The sequence below is a fragment of the Protopterus annectens genome, chromosome 1.part1 (assembly GCF_019279795.1).
Source record: "Protopterus annectens isolate FY-2018-M chromosome 1.part1, PAN1.0, whole genome shotgun sequence".
Taxonomy (NCBI): domain Eukaryota; kingdom Metazoa; phylum Chordata; order Ceratodontiformes; family Protopteridae; genus Protopterus; species Protopterus annectens.
In genome coordinates, this window is record NC_056726.1 from 370450513 (window position 1) to 370464178 (window position 13666).

Below are 13666 nucleotides of genomic sequence, written 5' to 3' on the forward strand. Positions count from 1 at the left end.
AACTTTGTAACATTCAGTACCAGTACACTCCATCTCACACACATCCCTTAACTCCTTCAGCACATACTTTGCCTTCAGTTGTATTTTAGTACTCTACAGATTGCCAATAGAGAGAATGCAATTATAAAAAGCTTGAAAATATAAAATTACTACTTGTATGAAAATATCTCATGCATAATTATGCATCTGTTTTTCAGATGTCCTTTAACAGAAGCACATTATAAACATTTTATGGGATTAATTTGTAAAAAAACTATAAGATAATACACATTTTGTGAATAAACATAAGACCTAATAGCTTTCCATAACAATAGGTTTGTAGGATCACAGGTGAATACTAGGCTAATTACTATGAAGGTCTATTTTAGGGCTAGCTGGACTCAGAATCAAACCCTTACTTTGTATCTATGAGGTGAAAACCTTAACCATTACACCAAACCATCTATTTGTATAATGGGGACTGTTGTTTTACTCTCTTAAATATAATTTTATACGTGTGTGCAAGTAATCCATTTGTAGTTAAGCAATAATTCAAACTAGCTGCAACCATATGTATGAACTGATGGGGACAACAAGATAGATGCAGAGGAGAAATTTTATGCTGGTCACCTTGTACAATGTATCCTCTTTCTGAAAATAAGGTGAGCACATATCTGTCTGCAATACTGTGCACAGAGAAAACTTGTCGAGTTTGTATACATGTGCAGTGCTATATACATGATGACTTAAAAGGTGGAATGCACACGAGAGGAGTTGACCTTTATTTCTTGGAATGTCCATGACCTGATTAAATTCAACTAAGAAAATAGAAACACTCCATCATCAGCTTAAACAAGCTAATAAGACTTCTTGTGAAGTCCTCCAAAACAAACTATGAATCCAAAATTAGCTTCCTCAACTAAAGACAACCATAAGTCTTTCTTTAGTTACATCCGTAACCTAAAAGGAAAGGCCTAGATTTGTGCCAAACTGGTAGTTAATGATACCACATATTCTGAGCCTCTGGACATAGCTAACTTGTAGGCTGACAGGTTCTGTGAAAACTTCACTCCGCTGTCCCCATCACATGTACCCCATGACATCCCTACCACCTGTCCCCTACCCTGCATCTCTAAAGAGCAGGTTGTTAATGCCCTAAGGCCAGGAACATAGCATTTATAGGACCTAATAACATCCCAGGCTGCGTCCCGCATGGGCTCCAACAAGAATTAGCAACACCATCAGGCACTCTTTTCAATCATAGTCTAAGCACCGGCTTTGTCCCAGCTGAATGGAAAATGTCTGCTGATATTCCCTTGCACAAGGGTGATACTCCCATTGACCTGGGAACTATAGACCAATTTAGTCTGACTAGCCTTATCTGCAAGGTCAAGGATCAAATCAACATGAACCCTATAATCTCCAAACACTTGACCCTGCTCAGTTTGGATTTCTCAAAGGGAGATCATGCCTGTTAAACCTGGTAGACTTCGAGAGAGTCCCCAAGGCACTGGATGAGGGAAACTCTGTGCATACATCCTACCTACACTTAGCCAAGGCATTTGACACTATCCCCACTCAGGCATCATTGACAAACTCACCCAGCTAGATATCAACCTGTATATCATTAGATGGGTCACTAACTGGCTCACTGATAGGGGAATCCACCTCCAAACAGCAGACCTGTAACCAGTGGTGTTCCACAGGGATCAGTCACGGGACCTCTACTGTTTGGAATCTATTTCTCCGAAGTACAAGCAAAAACTAAAGGTCTGTGACTGACAAAGTCTGTTGATGACTGCAAACTGGAAGCAGTCATAGAATCTCCAAATGATGTCAACATCCTGCAAGAGGCTCTTAAATGACTGGTGCCAAAGCCATGGCCTTAAACTCAATACAAAATATGTATTATCATCCTTTTCGGTAAGTAACACCTTAAATACTTAGTGGTGAGAGACCTTGGCACTCAGACCGACAGCAACCTCACCTTTGACTACCAGGTTTCCACAGTGGTAAGAAAGGCATTCTATACTGCTAATCTCATAAGTAAGGGCACTGCATCCAGAAAAAAGAAGTTATAACCTCTCTGTACTCTTCCCTCATCAGGCCAATAATAACAGTACAACACCCCTTTTGGTATGTATCATTCCAAGCACTTAATTGGAGAGACCACAATGTTCCCCACAATGAAATTTCTAGGTCATCAACATCTGTCCTGTGTGGATCGTCTGAAATCACTTTATTCTGTTTCATACAGACTACTCAGAAGCAATCTCTGACCCTACTTTACTGGAAATGCTGCATCTCTGCAAGTCAAATGGTACACGGGTTACTTGCTCTGAAGACTTTAACCAGGTATGTGTGACATTAACAGAACCTGCTTGAGGGATAGATCTGTCTCCTAGAGGTTACCACACCTTTGGAACAGACTCCTACTTCGTGTCAAACAGAGCACCTCATTAGCTCTCTTCAAACGCAATCTGGACAACTGGATGGATGGGTTACCATAAATTCACCCCGAAGTGGTCCACCTGTGTTCCTCTTGGACAGAGGCAATAGGTGTAGATAATGAAAATAAGGGTAGAATTTGGCTAGGCTTGTAATTAGCCTAGTAACTTCCTATGATCCTATAAAATTATAGTGGACAACAGTTTACTTGCAAAATTAGAAGCCGAAGGAAACAGTGTTACAGAAAACAAACTTGAAGGTCCAAGAACACATTGCTTTACTAAATGTCTACTAGCCAAAGGGGGTTGCTTCTTTACATCAGGGAGTAGATGGGTGAAGGTTTTACTGGAAAATTGTGCCTGAAGGTAGGAATGTTAGATGAGCAGGAGAAACACCAGCACTTTCAGCAGATCAACAGAAATTAGAAATGTTGTATTGCATGGTTTAAAGAATTGTTAGATCAAAAATTATAGTTGCTGGTATTACCTCAATAATTATTATCCCCATAGGGTACAAATTTATGAATGAAGTATAACTTGCTGTTAAACATAATACATATAGCATTTGAAGACAGACAAGAGAAAATATAATACAGATAGCATCTGAAGAAAGATGAGAGAATATATGTAATAAAAGGAAGTAACAACAGGAACTACAAGATAGGGTATTTGAGAGGGCAAAGGAGGTGCACCAGAAGGTACAAGAAACTGCAATTTTAGAGAGACACTGAAGGAGAAATACTTTCATAATTCTCTTCATAATCACAGGTCCCTTTTAGTGCAGCTAAGGTTACCAGGATAACAGTAGATCTGTGTAGTCAATTGGACCAGCAAATTTATTTATTTTATTATTTATTTATTTTACATTTGTTTACCGGGAAAGTCGGACTGGACACATGTCCTTTTTTCAGTGAAGCCCTGGGAAGAAAAGCTCCAGTTACAACAGTAAAATACAAATACAAAGTAAGGAACAAAAAGTATACAAATATGTATAATACAAGTCAAGAAATGCTTGGTAGTTTTTTTTTTGTTGTTGTTTTAAGGCTGGTTAGTGACTGCAGAAAATGTATGGAAATTGTCAGTTGTGCTGGAAGGCAATAAGAGGATGAAAAGAATGACCTGAACAAGTTGCATGTGAATGAAATCTGCAAGAGCAAGCAACCTTACTTATGAAAGCCGATTACAAATGAAGAGCTGCAGAAAGTTAGGACAGAATAGGAGGCAGAAAAAAATAAATGATATGGAGAGAGAAGTCTGGAGATCATACAAACACACGTCTGCTGAGGCTATATAAAAGTAATTCAAGAGGAGGCGGCATCTCTTCCTTCATGGATACATACAGTAGCAGTGGTTCTGCAAAAAGAAGGAAAATCAGAACATGTCTTCATCTTACAAGGCTATTCCTATATTACACTTCAGTAATAATTTTATTACTACAAGTCTTGGCCAACTATGTGATGAGGTGGCTGCAAACTAAGACACCTAGTCAAAAACCAGAACATGACTAAAAGGTGAGAATCAAAATGAAGTATCTTGTGTCTGTGACGGTAAACATCTTACCCATTAAACCAACCCACAAAGTAAATAAACCGAGACTTGGGGAATCAAAACCCAGACTAAATGATGCAGATTAGTAACTCATGAATTTAAAAGTCTGAATAATAAGAAAAATGTGTGGCAATTAGCTCAAACGTAAAAATGTTAGAAGAACTTAAGGTACATCCAACAAAATTCTGAAAGGTCTGTGCAGATGGCATGGGAAAAGCTGCTAAAGCCACAAAAAATAAAAAGGACTAAATGCTCCAGAATCTCCAAATGTACTCTGAAAAGAGCAAATTAAAAATTGTTTACTTAATGAACATACAATTATATATAACAGTGTGGAAACAGTCAACTTCCATAGCAAATGAGAATTAAAGGGAATCAGAGCAAGTGGCTGTATGGAGCTATTTTACAAAACATAAAATACCCATGTGTTATTAAACAGTTGATATTAAAGAGCTGATGCAAATACTGAAATAACCACTTACCATGCAATTCATGCAAATATGGTTGAAGACAGTGATGCCCACAGGATATAAAGTGAAAGGAGCACAAAGTGGATTGGTTGAAAAATATGGAAAGCATGGCAGACTAAACTGATTTTATGTGAACAGCTTTGGTGGTAAAAGGACTGGGAAATATGGTATCAAAAGTTAGTAATTTCCCACTGCAAAATATGCAGATGCTATAATATGGGAGGATAGTCAGGACCTCAAGATAAAAGGGATAATCTAATCACCAAAAATGGAGGCTTTTATTTTGGAAACAAGGGCTGAAGCTCCTTTCCTTAAAGGGTGTAAGTGTGATAGATAAAACCTCGAAAGATTTTAAATTGGACGGTTGCAAACAGTAGTATGAAAATGGTGAAACCTGTTGGGACACTGAAATTGATTTGACTACTTGGAAATGGATATGCCAACGCCCTGGATCAACTAATCCATAGTCCCACCAGGGGCTCCAATATCCTAGACCTGGTCATTACCAACATGCGAATTCAATGCTCCATACCTATGGTCACCCCCTCGTTAGTCAGGTCTGACCATAAGCTAATCACCCTTAACATCCACATCCCACCCCACCCCCAGTAAAGAAACCACCATAAAAACTTCTCCAAAGCCAACTTCATGCTACTCAAGTCAGAAGTGACAAACTTCATGACACCCATGCAGACGGGAACTGAAAGTTCAACTGCTGAATCCTACACTAAGGCACTGTACGAGCACATCCACTCATGCATGAATCGTGCCATCCCAAATAGAACCAAAATGCTCTCATCCAAAAAAAGGAAGCCAATCTGGTGGTCCCCTGCCATAAACAAACTTTACAACAAAAGGAAGAAACTTTTGCAGAAAAGAGGAAAATCCCAGGATGCAAAAACTCCCTTACTAGCCTCAGTAAGAAACGGAGATGCCTCATAAAATCCTCCAAAGCTAGTTACGAAAATAAAATTGCCAAAGACAACCACAAAGCATTCTATAACTATGTCAAGAATCTAAATGGCAATGCTCAGATCTGCTCTGAGCTAAAACAGAATGGCATTAAATATACTGATCCGAAGGATATTGCCAATATCCTGGCAGATCGATTCAGTGCCAACTTCAGCCCCCTCTCACCCCCTAAATGGCCCATCTCAATACCGGGAGATTGCCAAATTCCAGTAATAACGGCCACACAGGTACAAAACGCACTCTCTAAAGCCAAGAATACAGCATCCATGGGACCAGATGACATCCCGGGCTGTGTACTACATGAACTACAATATGAACTGGCACCTCACCTAAGTGTCATGTTTAATCATAGCCTCACCTCAGGTTTCGTGCCCACTGAGTGGCGCAGAGCTACAGTTATCCCAATCCACAAGGGGATCCACCTTGGATCCCAGAAACTACCGTCCCATCAGTCTGACAAGCCTTATCTGCAAGGCCATGGAGCGTATTATCATGGAACTTATAAACAAAGACATTGGCAACCTTCAAACACTGGACCCCACCCAGTTTGGGTTTGTGAAGGGCCGATCTTGTCTCCTGAACCTGATTGACTTCTTTGAATCAGTCTCCAGAGCCATGGACAAGGGTAAGGTGGTCCACACAGCCTATCTAGACCTTGCCAAGGCCTTTGACACCATCACCCACTCTGGAATCATAGATAAACTTACTAAGTTGGGCATTAATCCCTATGTTACCCAATGGGTTGCTAAATGGCTTACTGATAGAACCCACACTGTAAAAGTAACCGACTCCAAATCCAGCTCCAGACAAGTGACAAGTGGAGTACCTCAGGGTTCAGTCCTGGGGCCGCTCTTGTTTGGCATCTACTTCTCTGAAGTACAGGTCAACACTAAGGGACTCTGGCTAACAAAGTTTGCAGATGACTGCAAACTGGGAGCCATTATTGAATCCCCAAATGATGTGGATACTCTACAAAGGGGCCTTACAGAAACAGATGCTTGGTGCCAGAGCCATGGGCTCAAGCTCAATGCCAAGAAATGTATTATCCCCTTTGGGAAAAAACATGTATCCATGAATTACCATATAGGTGGCAGTACACTAAACACAGAAAGTGTGATAAGAGACTTAGGGATACAGGTGGACAGTGGTCTCACCTTCGATAACCACATCGCCACAACAGACAGGAAATCCTTCTATGTGGCACACCTCATCACAAAGGGCTTTTCATCCAGAAAAAAGGAGGTCATTGTCCCACTGTACTCATCCCTCATTAGACCCATTATAGAATACAACGCCCCATTTGGTATGTACCTCTCAAGACATCTGCAACAACTGGAAAGGCCTCAGAAATACCTCACTAAAAGAATCACAGGCCTAAAGCAGATGCCCTACGCTGACCAACTTAAAAAACTCCAGCTATACTCTGTCGCATATCGTCTACTCAGGGGTGATCTCTGCTTAACATACAAGGCCATGTCAAACCCAGAGCTGTTGGACATGCTACACTTAAAGAAATCCCAATCCCTCAGAGCTACACGCTCCAGGGATCTAAACCTTGTCATCACAATAAACAAAACATGCTGGAGGGATAGGTTCCTGACCCAGAGACTCCCCAGACTCTGGAATAGATTGCCCATACATGTCAAGCAGAGTGCCTCTTTGGACCTCTTCAAGAGGAACCTTGACGATTGGATGGGAGAAAGGAAATTCACCCCAGGGATCACGTCAGTCGCCCTGCTAGACAGGGGTCCAGGAAAGTAAATAATGTGGGAAGAAATAGCCAGGGAATTGTTATGGCTAGGCTTGTATAGGCCCTAGGGCTGATAGCCTAGCACCAACCTATGAACCTATAGCCCACCTAATCATGAAGGGATTCACATCTAGATCAGGGGAGGTCATTGTGCCTCTTTACTCATCCCTCATCAGGCCCATAATTGAGTACAATGCCCCTTTTGGGATGTACCTTACCAGACACCTGCAGCAACTGGAAATACCCCAAAAGTACCTCACCAAGAGGATTAAAGGGCTCAAACAGATGCCATATGCTGCCCGGTTAAAGAAACTCCAGTTCTACTCAGTGGCATACTGCCTGCTCAGTGGCGATCTGTGCCTGACGTATAAAGCCATGTCCAACCCGGAATTAATGGACATGCTGCACCTCAGAAAATCCAAATCCCATCGAGCTACACGCCGAGACTTGAACCTCAGCACTGAAATAAATAGGACATGCTGGAGGGACAGATTCATAACCCAGAGGCTCCCTTCACTCTGGAATAAAATCCCAGTCCAGGTTAGGCAGAGTCCCACATTGACTCTCTTCAAGATGAATCTTGATGAGTGGATGGGAGATCGTAGGTTTACCTCGGCTATCACTTCTGTGTCACTGATAGACAGAGGCACAGTATACTAACCTCAAAAAAAGGCATAGCAAAATTAATTTAAAATGGGTGGCGAAAGCCAAACACACTCTGGCTAGACTTATAAATGCCCTAGGGCAGATAGCCTAGTATGAACCTATGAACCACTAATTGTAGGAATAATCATTTTTGCAGATAAGTACTTATATACTCCAAATAAACTGAATAAAATGTTCCCAGAAGTGAAGTATATGTGCTGGGGTGTCAGGAGGGGACCTACACAATGTAGGAATGTATTTTCTGGTAGTGTTCTTTATTAGATGCTGTTAAAAAATATCAGAAAAATCTTCTGCAAGGGATGTTTCACAGAGTTTATTCACTTATTAATTAGAGCAGCCTTAATGAAGGACTTACCACAAGAATATTGGTAAACTACTAACTTGGTCATGCAACACCTCTTTTCAGCAGAGGCCTGGGGAGAAAAGCTCCAAAAATATATTTAGAGAGAAGAAAAAAACAACAAAATTACAGTACACCCTTTGAGTACAAACATTATTTGAAATATGATTGCAGATTACATGAAGCTGCCAAATAGCAGCTGTCAAAAGAGGAAAGGTAACAAGAGGTGGGTGGGCTAAGGGCCAATCTTAAGCCAACTGAATCTACTTGGCCCAATCTCCCTCAAGCGGCCCACACTAAGCTATGACAGGGCTGTTATGTAGCCCAGAGAATTGCTTGAGAGACACTACAGCACAGCACAAAGTCGTTTCCTACTGACAGTCTGTCTACTACAGCAGTTACAAATCTTGTTATTGGAGTGGACAATATTTCCCATCATGCACTGCATTAACGGCTAGTCCAGTACTATCAGTACCTGCAACTTCATGCCTCTTGTATGGTTCAGTGTTCCTGCTGCCATAGTGGTCACTTGCTACTTCAGTGCTCAGAGTTTTCAACCCAAAACAGTTTCATTCACCATTTGGCTTTGCGTAGTGGTGCAGCAGTTAGCATTGTTACCTCACAGCCACAGGTTCTCCAGTTCAATTCTTGGCTGGGTGTCTTCTGTGCAGAGTCTGCATGTCCTCCCTGCATTCACATGGGTTTCTTCCGGTGCTACAATTTCCTCCCACATTCCAAAGAAATGCATCTGGAGGGTTTCTTCCTGGGCCTCTGCTGAAAATGGGCTCTGTTCCACTTGGACTTCCCCGGTAAACAAATGTTAAATTAATAATAATTAAGTAAATAACTTAAAGCTCCACTTACTGTCTTGGAGGATAATGAAACCATGCTTAATTTGAAGACTGTTTCTTTTGCTTCCCTAGCTGACATGGGGTTATGACTGAAGCATGGTTTCTAACAGTTCTAAGAAATGATTGTGGAATAATCAATTTCAGACAATAAGAAAACAATCTCTTCTAAACATTATTTACAACAATACTGTCTCGGAAGGTAACAATTATCACAAAGTCTTGCGACAATAGGTTATCACTTCAACAGAATGGCAAAGAAATGCTTTCTGCAGTCACAAATAAGAGCAAAATAACCCTAGAGATGTACAGCAAGAGATGGATGTACTGGATGGAGGGACGCAGAGGCACTTAGAAAAATTATTCACTTGGCTGAAAGTGGGGGAAAACAATGTCTGACTTATAAATGTACCGCAGGGATATCACAGATTTGCAGGACAAGCAGAAATTTAAAAGCTAGATAGAAAATGTTTGGACTGGGCTATGGAAGATTTTTTTGGTGGCATGCATTATACAAAGCTGAACAAACTGTGTGGGTTGTATATGCTCACCCTATATCCATGTGATTTTCTTTAAGTCTATCTTATCTACTCCCAACCTGCCAAACATGCTTTGTAGTTACAACTCTAAATGATTCCTACATGTAATCATTTCTTTTGTCCTTGAGACCTGTAATATTGCTGAAAATAATCTGCATGTATTAGTCCATTTGCCCAGTTTAACAAATAAACTTTCATCAGTACTTGTTAAGTGTGGTAGTGCATGAGCAATGCCATTTGTAAGGAAAGTCCTGAGATTACTACTGTTGTTCATTCTGTGGAAGTTCAACAGTCTTATGTGATTTTGTGGAAACACATTAACTGTAACAAGGTATGATAATTAGTCAAGTAAGGAACTCCAACTACACAGAGCAAGTGCACAAGATAAGTGGGAAAAGCCCACGAAGGAAGAAAGGAGTAATATTAGAGAAATACGAATAATGGAAGTTTTTGACAACCCCCCCCCCCCCCCATCTTCCCACAACCGTTAAGTGCAACCCCACTGACTCATCTGTCCAGTACTTTCTATCATCCTATAAGACTAGGCATGGGAGGTGACAGCTGGGGACCGATGAGTCAGAAGAATACCAGGTTTAGGTGTTTCAAAATAAGCCTGCTTCTTAATGGCACTGTTTGCTTGGTGACTACAGCACCTTCCAAAGATACTGGACTGTGTAAAGTACTTAACTTATGCAGATTTTTTTATTTTATTTGAATTTGTTGACCAGTAGAACACCGATCTAATTAGACTACTTCAGATGCAACGTGGTGGAAAACCAGTCAAATATGTAATAAACTTTAATCAATATCAATACACGGTGACAATATAAGATCAAGCATGTGGAGAGGTACAAGTCAGGATAACGTGTAGCATAAATGGGCACAATCACAAGTAGACGTGATACAATAATTCAGTCAGTAATCAGTAAAAAGAGTACCTGTACAGACTCATAACATAATATACTACAAAGTTACTTTGGACAAAATAATATAAAAAGAACAATGTATTCACAATACAGCCTATTGTTGAGCATAGGATGTGCCATGTAACTGAAAAAGAAGCCAGAAAAGAATGGAAAAAAATAATAAAATAAGTGGGAGGTGATGGGGGGGGGGTAGTGTGCAACAATGTCCTCCCCATTTTTCAAGAGATCCAGGCAGTAGTAAAAGTATGGGAACATGTACACTGGTATGCTAAAGTTCACTCAAATGTTAAAGCACCATGTAGAGACATAGCCTCAGTGACCTATCAAGCAGGCCATATATTTTTTGCCTGAAGGAGTTAAGCAGACCCTGAGAGAGGAACTACGGGAGATACCGGTTTAGACATGTACTTGTTTTTAGCACGATTAATGACAAAATCCAAGCTTACAAATAAGCAATTTTATTTACCGTGTAATAAAAGTATATATTTTTAACACCTAGTATGATGGCCAGGAAGCCAACGTGAAGGGCAGGCTGGGTTGACAGCTGACTCCTCTCCGCCTAAGGTGCCGTAATAAAATGGTCCAAATCGTGTCCCACAATTGCTAAAGACGGTCATGGGTGGGCTGCAGGGGCGGACCAAAACGGAAGTGCAAGAAGAAGAAAAAAGAAGATCAACAGCTAAATGTTAAAAGACTCGTACTAAAATGTACAAAAATGTAGAAGACAGAGTAAAAGTGGGCGAGAACATGTGGCCATGCTCATCATTATCTCACAACCAGTCCAACTCACTATGACATACGCAAAGGGGCAGGTACGATTTTTGAAGTTCTTCTAGCCGACAATTATCAAGTATGCACATATTCTCCGCAAAATTAGAGGGTCATCCACAACTACGTCTAAATGTCACTGTCACTGTGTTGACGCCATCATTTTAACATGCAATTCGTATGCCTCGGTAGAATAATCATCATAACTTTTAAAGTATTTTAAAAACAGATAAACTGTAGCTTGATCGTACACCATGACTTCAAATTAAAACTCTGACAAATACTGAGGGGAAAAAACTCAAACAATTCAACAAATGAAACTCCAACAAAGTGCAGCACGAATTACTTAAGTACTTTTACATTAAAATACTTCTTGTACAACGGAAGCAAACCCAACCGTGCCAGTCTGCGAACACAGCATGCAAGAACACAACACAAGTAAGGTAGTATACTTATTCAGCTCACTCACACTGCCTATTATTCCACTTTACATCACTTCAAAAGCACCCTGTTCAAATATTCCTTACCAGAAGGATTTCCATTTTACTGAAGTTCCCAATAACACTGTTCCGAACAGGAGATCCAGACTCTTTCTGATTCATTTACATAGAAATGATTGGATTAGAACAACGTATAATAAACGTTGCCTGGGAAACCTTACTCCTGAATCAGACGCTTCGTATATATTAGCCCAACTAAACTGACATTAAGGCTAAATGTTAACCACTCTATTCGCATTTTAAAGAACCGTCATAAACTAGAACACAAGAGTGCTGTACCTGACCGGCACTAACCGGTTCCCTTGAAAATTTGGACCTATCGCTGTCTCCGTGTCACGTGACTCCAAAGTGACGTCTTTTTCCTTGTAATCCTCATAACTATAGTCTCACTCTCTAGTCATTTGGTTAGGGAAGCGTCTGCTTTGTGAGGTTTTGATCATTTCTCGTTTGGGTGTTTAAAATATTATAGTGGTATATTTGTCAACGAGTTGTTGGATGCATTACGAAATGCTTTATTTCTGTTGTTAAAGTCTGTAATTCAATTCCTGACATCAGCTGCTCCACACAGGGGAAAGTAATGTGAAAAAATGTTGCGTCATGCCTTCTGCTCAAGATTTGCTACATGTATATATACGATTGGGAGTTCCTGAGTTCTGCAAATTACGAATATTAATGGTCAAGATTTGTGACAGTGAATGTAATGTTTTATATTTGACACTGTTAAACTATTTCCTCTTTGGGGTTTAAAGTGGTGTCAACCGTTTGCATACAAATATGCAAACGGTTGACACCACTTTAAACCCCGAAATATTTACGTTCACTGTCACAAATCATGGCCATTAATATTCCTAATTTGCAGAACTCAGGAACTCCCAATCATATATATATATATATATATATATATATATATATATAAATGTAGCAAATCTTGAGCAGAAGACATGACGCAACATTTTTTTCACATTACTTTCCCCTGTGAGGAGCAGCTGAATGATCAGTTGAAGGAGTCTTGATTTCTTATAGTAGTTTATAAACGCTATATTCCCTTGGCAGAAGGAAACTAGGCCTTTCAGCCAAGGGAATCTAGGCTGTTCACAGTGAGAAGACTAAAATTTAGTGGGGTAAAGGACAGTCTGAAGTAGCAGATTGCAGCCTTTTTGCAGTTATCTAGATTCCCTTGCCTGAAAGGATCCTAGCCATTAATAAATATGAGGTAACCTGATGTAATAAGTGTAGCTTATTTTAATTTCTATATAAATATGTTGCAGTATCTTTACAGGACTAATTCCTAACCTGTTTTTCAGGTAAAACAGCATAGATTATATTGTGCAAAGACCAATTCTGGAAAAAAAATATTCTAACTTACACTTTATAAAATGACTCCTATTCACCTGAGAGTGACTTATGTTCATATTTTATGTAAACACCAAACAAGGGCAGTGGAATAACTTGGTTTGTAAAAGAAGGTGAATTGTGAAAGAATGGAGTTTCTGTCATAGAATACATAGACTTCTGGAGCGTTTCTCCCCGGGCTTCCGCTGAAAACAGGATCTGTGGAACCTAGTCGGACTTTCCCGGTCAACAAATGTTAAATAAATAATAAATAAAAGAAAATAGACTTCTTTTGGAGGAATACCCTTAGGTTCCTTCTAGTAGTGTGCTCGCCTTTCTTTATATTACTGCCGTGTCTCCTACCCGTTCAGAAGTGGCTGCCTGGACTGTTCCCTGAATGCTTAAATGCAGTTTCACTAGAACCCATTACTTCTTAACTGCCCGTGGTTCCCTGTGTTTCTGCTCGGTGTTTCCTACTGATTCAGAAGTGGCTGCCGGGACTGTTCCCAGAATACTTGAACACTGTGTCACTGGAACCCATTACTTCTTAAAAACGGCCTGCGGTGTAGGTTATGACTGAA

At 40.2% G+C, this 13666-nt stretch overlaps 1 protein-coding gene across 1 annotated transcript in view; it reads right to left on the reverse strand.

Annotated features, from left to right (window-relative positions):
- The window catches only part of SLC25A38 (solute carrier family 25 member 38), a gene marked incomplete in the record, with an annotated part of 312352 nt that extends 300105 nt beyond the window's left edge, over window positions 1-12247 (reverse strand). Inside the window, 1 exon segment of the mRNA XM_044075325.1 lies at window positions 11781-12247. Coding sequence (XP_043931260.1) covers window positions 11781-11855 — 75 coding nt within the window.
- Between the last annotated feature and the right edge of the window lie 1419 nt (window positions 12248-13666).